Source organism: Neltuma alba, unplaced genomic scaffold (assembly GCF_004799145.2).
Source record: "Neltuma alba isolate B1F8T4 unplaced genomic scaffold, ASM479914v2 tig00002720_pilon, whole genome shotgun sequence".
NCBI classification, from domain to species: domain Eukaryota; kingdom Viridiplantae; phylum Streptophyta; class Magnoliopsida; order Fabales; family Fabaceae; genus Neltuma; species Neltuma alba.
The window spans coordinates 175,855-181,553 of record NW_021632985.1 but is presented as its reverse complement, the minus strand read 5'-3'; the positions used below and the strand labels follow the sequence as shown (position 1 = coordinate 181,553).

At 32.3% G+C, this 5,699-nt stretch overlaps 1 protein-coding gene across 1 annotated transcript; it reads right to left on the bottom strand.

Moving 5' to 3' along the window:
• Positions 1-441: 441 nt before the first annotated feature.
• On the bottom strand, positions 442-3,638 carry LOC114736075 (protein DETOXIFICATION 14-like). The gene is made up of 7 exons (XM_028923855.1): positions 3,240-3,638; positions 2,568-3,112; positions 2,365-2,454; positions 1,948-2,004; positions 1,592-1,830; positions 959-1,164; positions 442-821 (listed from the first exon to the last, which is right to left on the bottom strand). The coding sequence occupies exons 1-7, from the start codon at positions 3,576-3,578 to the stop codon at positions 753-755; spliced, it is 1,545 nt and encodes a 514-aa protein (XP_028779688.1). The 5' UTR covers positions 3,579-3,638; the 3' UTR covers positions 442-752.
• Between the last annotated feature and the right edge of the window lie 2,061 nt (positions 3,639-5,699).

Here is a 5,699-nt window from a genome sequence, read left to right as displayed (position 1 = left end):
AATGCCATTATATTGCTGATGGGAACCTTCAATGATATTCTCCCTTAAAAATTCTAAAAGCATATTTTTGATTATTAGGTAAAGTAATTTTCCTGGTGATTTCAATACCTTATTCTTATTTATGATACATCTAGTATTCTAAATCGTAAATAAGATTAAGGTATTAGACATAATTAAAAAATAATATTAGAAGATGTTAGATGTGACAAAAAAAATATATCAAGTTACTGAGTGCACCATTAAAAAAAAAAAAAGGATGCTCTATTGAAAAATAACATCAAGATGCTGGATGCAACTTTATCCTTGATAATTTATTAGTTGTTTTATCTAAGTGTGGCAACTATAAATATATACTTCAGACGTTACATGATTATAAAGAAATATAGACTTTAAATGATTTAAATAAAACTAATAAGATTATGGACTGCAAACATACATTTGTTAGTGAATGAAAGCGAACTGAAAACTTATAGTGTAATAACGTATATACATGACACATAATCAATACATCAACAATCAAAATCAGTATGTTATTGTCAATACAAAATATAAAATCTTTAAGAAGTTGCATCATTCATAATTCACAAATTGAAAGGACAAAACCGACTAAATCATACTACAGTTTAGAGAAACAAGTGCAAATGGACAAGTATAATACATTTAACTGCGTTATGGTATGCTTTATTATTTCCTATCTTTGCCCAAAGAAGATGCTAATTGGCATAGCTATAAAGCATATGCACTTTGGTTGTTCAAATCGATACGTTTTCATGATCTTCTGGCAAACATCTCTTCAGTGTCCTCTCCCTAGCTTTTTTTGCCTGTAAATTTCAGACCCTTTCCTCATGAGATCATTTCAAATGATTAAGCACTACAGAAATAATGTTCAAAAGTTGCTGCATAAAGTTTCAAGATGAGGATGATTGAAATGATATTATAGAAAGTGGAGAAAACAAACCTCTTTTTCCCAATCTGTGCAACTTATTATGACCAATAGTATAATCACTTGGCAAATTGTACCACTTGTTATTCCAAGCCAAAGGCCTTTCCCTCTCAAGCGTACCAAGAAACCCAATATTGCAGAAAGTGGAATGCCAACAACATAATAAGCTCCAAAATTTACATATGCTCCTATGCGTTGCCACCCACTTCCCCTAGCAATCCCTATGTTGCGAGAAGAGTATTAGATTACATAATACCCACCAAAAAAAAAAAACATTTGAGTTGGGATATATATATAATCAATAAAAATTTAGTTTTGTCTTATACCACCTCCTATCCTTTTTATAAAATTCAATTAATCAAATTGCATGATTCAAAAAATATGTTGATAATAGTTAAAAATAATAAATATATAAGGAATGCAACTGTTTCTCCCCAAATATACTCTTATTTATAAGGGGGTAAGCGAGAGGGCAAAATAATGAAAAAGAAAGATGAAAAAAAAATGTATGAAAAAAGGACAACCTGTAAGGGCACCTGGACAACCTCAAATTATATCTTATAAAAAGAATCAAAACAATTCATAAATTTAGATCTGATAAAAAGAAACTGGAGGGAGTATATATAATAATGGATGAAAGATTTTTACCTGTAAGGGCACCTTGTAAGGAGTCTGCAAAGACAGACAGAGCTAACAAAGGAGCTATGTCTGATACATAGCCTATCACTTCAGGCTCGTTGCTGAAGACATGTCCTAAAACATTCCGGCTTGAGAGAACAATTGAGCTCACTATAAGTGCCTCACAAGCTGATAGAATCCTTGAACATAAGGCAGCCACACGTGCTGCCTGTGCATTTCCAGCTCCCAATGCATTTGAAACTCTTGTGCTATAAATAATACCAGACACAATAATAATATTCGCCAATGAGAAAAATATTATATTCAATAATAATTGAGAATTTAAAAAGCCACACTATTCATAAATCATGAAGTATGATGCAAACCTTGCTGCTGAGCCAACTGATTCTGGTATTGAATAAATAGTGACGTTCATTGACACACTGCTCACAGAATTCAAATTTGTATACATAATTAGATTGGAGGAATATTATTATTGTGGAGCCAGTTTCAGTGTTCATTGATGAGTACTATGGCAGTCATCAAACTGGATTATCTAGATCTATTTTTTTTTGTACTTTTGTTTTTTTTATTTAATGAGTATAGAATCCCAAAAAAACAAAAAGTATCTCAACTATTAATTTTTTTAAAAAATAATTTTTTAACTTAAAGGTTATCAATTGAAAATTTTAATTTTGGATCATGAAAATAATTGTTTTGTGCTAGTTGCATATTATTGTTGTCGATTAATGTATATAATGGTTAAAAACAAAAAAAAAAACATGAATAGAAAAGGCATATACCATACGGCTAATATTGAAGTTTCAAGCTGTGGGTTTGGTCGTAGGAGACCAGCGAGCAGTGTAGTCACCTCATACGACCACCACTGAAGGCTGAAACATTCAAATTATTAATAACAATATGAATGAATATATCAATCTCCAAGTTATAACATAAAAAATATGTAAAGGAAGCTCTTTTTATTAAGTTAGGGAGAAGATCATACCAAGCCATTACAGCTGAAGGAATAGCGAGGCGAAAGAAATCTCTAATCCCACGGAAAAGCTCCATGGAAATTGGAACCCGAGTCTTTGCACAAGAATCAGAGAATTTCATATATAACGCAAGTAACATCACATTCAACCAATATGAAATACCAATGGCAAAAGCTCCTCCAAAGCGACCCATTCCAGATTTAAAAACCAGCGTCCAACAAAAACTACATGGAAGGTGATAGTTTAATGAAGAAGAGATCACAAGAGGAGTGATCATGCTCTGCATAAGATAGAATCGAACCAAGGCTTGAAGTATTGCGTAACCAAAGAGAGCAGGAATTAAGCAAACTGCAAATTTTCCAGCTTCATGTGCAATTAAAGGGTCTTGACCGAGCACAACCAATACCCTCCCTAAGTTAAGCCATAGCATAGATAGAGGAATACAACATAAAAGAAGACAGAAGATGCCAGTTTGAATCTGAACACCAAACTTCTTATATTGCTTAGCTCCGTAGGCTTGCCCACATAGTGTTTCCAATGCAGAAGCCAACCCAAACTGTTCGGGAAAGGTATACAAAACCCAAAATACAAAATGGAATTATTAGTTTTCAATCAAAAGTTTAAACCCCACAATGCAAGATAAGATTTTGTAATTGTAAAACAGCTAGTAGTGGGAGACTTACTATGACACTAAAGCCAGTGACAGCACAAAGAGAAATGGCAACACCAGTACTAGATTGGGCAAGTTTTCCCAAGTGACCCACCATCATCAAAGCAATAGTTTGCAGAAAGAAGGTTGAGTAGTTCACAGCCACCATGGGCCCTGCCACACAGATAACTTCTTTCACTTCTTTAGCGAACATACGCCATGTTAGGCGAAGACGATCCTCTTCTTCTTCATTCACCACCTCCATGGCCTTCTCTTGACGATCATTTTCCATATTCCCTTCTTTGTCTTCCTTACGGGCACTCCTCTCCGTACTTAGAATGGCAGGAGACATCAATTCTGGGTTCTGATTCATATGTTTGGTGGTTTTTACTTAGAAGAAGACAATAGAAGAGAATGGTTTCTCCTGATGAAGATGTTCTACACATTTTGCAAAATCAATCTAGTGTCCTATTTATAGGCAAAATATGTTATGAGCCATGGGGCGGTGGTAGGCCCATCCTCGTGTATAGATTTTTGCGCAGGCGAAATAGTGTTCCCCCTTCAGACAAGGGCGGACCCAGCATGGAAACTAAAGGGGCCAAGTTTTTGAATCATGATATACCCACATATATATACATGTGTGTTTTGGTTATTTAAGGTTTCATTATATATAATAATTACTTTTGTTTAATTTATAACTTAGACGATAAAGTAGATCAATATATATTTTAAATTTCAAAAAGATAAAATGCTCAATCTTTATAATAATTTATCTGTTTTTTCTAATAATAATTGAAAAAAAAAAAGACAAACATGTAAAGCTAAGTGTGATTTTTTTTTGGTAAGCTCAGAGTATTCCTAAATCATTTTTGGGCTGAAGCCTAATCTCTGTTGAGTTGAGGATATTAAGGTTAAGCTCTCTCAACAAATATATTTTTCAAAATCTAACTTGTATTCTTTCTTTTAAAGGGTAAAACTGCTTACCATCTTAGTTTAGTGTTATTCTGTTTTTAGAAGTGAATAAAAACAGTCATTCATAAGCAATTACAATTCTGACACCCATTCTGTATATAACTATATATAAAACGTGGGAATGGGTAAGGAAGTGGAGGAGCCTACTGGGTAAGGTGGCCCCTTCACATGAGATTCTGTAGTAAATGAAGTATTCTTTTCTTAATTTAATTATTTCCTTTTATCTTTTATGTGGTTTAGTTTAATTTTTTTCTGCGGCGGAGAGTCAAATCCTTGTTAAGTTAATTCTCATTTGTTACATGCATAAAAGTTACTTCTCCCATTCTTAATGTATACCTAATTAACTAATTTGAGTAGAATAAGATATTAGTTAAATTAATTAATATGATATGTTTTTTTTTAATACCTAAGTATTTTTCTTAATTTTCTTCTTCCCTCTCTTACCTGATTATTATTAAAAAAAAAAAAATCAATAGAGTTAACTTGAAAAAATTGATAAACATGTGAAATAGTTCTTACAGTTAAGACAGGGGTGGAAAACAGGCCAAGCCAGGCCAGGCTTTGCTCTTAACAGGCCAGGCTGTTTTGGAACCTATTGGCCTGAGCCTGGCCTATGGCCTGTTACAGGCTTACTTTCAGCCTGAGCCTGGCCTGGCCTGGCCTGGCCTGAAGCCTTTTAAAAGCCTGTATTTTTAAAAAATTCAAATTATAATAATTAATTTTAAAAAAAAGCTAAGATAAAAAAAAACGTACATAATAATTTAATTTTTAGTCTTGTCTTTATTTAAATTTCAGTATCATAAGTACTATTTTAAATCTTAATTATAATTTATAAGAATATTATTGAAAAAACTTTGTAATTATATGTTAAAATTTTGGAATAAGACTTGTTAAGTACACACAAAAAATTAAAATTAAGACAAATAAATAAAGAGGAAAAAAATACTAATTTTATAATGAATAAAGAGGGTATCATACTTAAATTAACATAATACGTAAGTTAGTTAATTATCATTCTGGAACAAAATTTTCTTTCCTATTTTCTTTAATTTTTTAGATTTAAAATCACATTATTTATTAATATTATTATTTTAAATTATATTTTTATCTTCACTTGTCATCTAAACTTCAAAATCTAAAAAAGATTAAGCTATTAACTAATATTAAATTAAAAAAAAAATAAATTAAAAGAGTACATTAACAATAATAGCATTATTAATTTTTTCATATATTATGATTATAATTCCTGACAGGCCCAGGCCGGCCTAACAGGCTTAATAGGCTTTTTAAAAAAGCCGAAGCCTGGCCTGTTTAACTAAACAGGCTTGAAACAGGCCTGAGCCTGTCTTTTTGGAAACAGGCCAGGCCAGGCTATAGGCCCTTGACAGGCCGCTTGGCCTGTTCCACCCCTAGTTAAGACCAACATTAACTCTCTAGTTAATTCCTACATTAATTACCGGATGAGCATCAGCTCAAACAACAAAGTACCAGATGAGTACTTTATATCGTGTAAGACATTAAT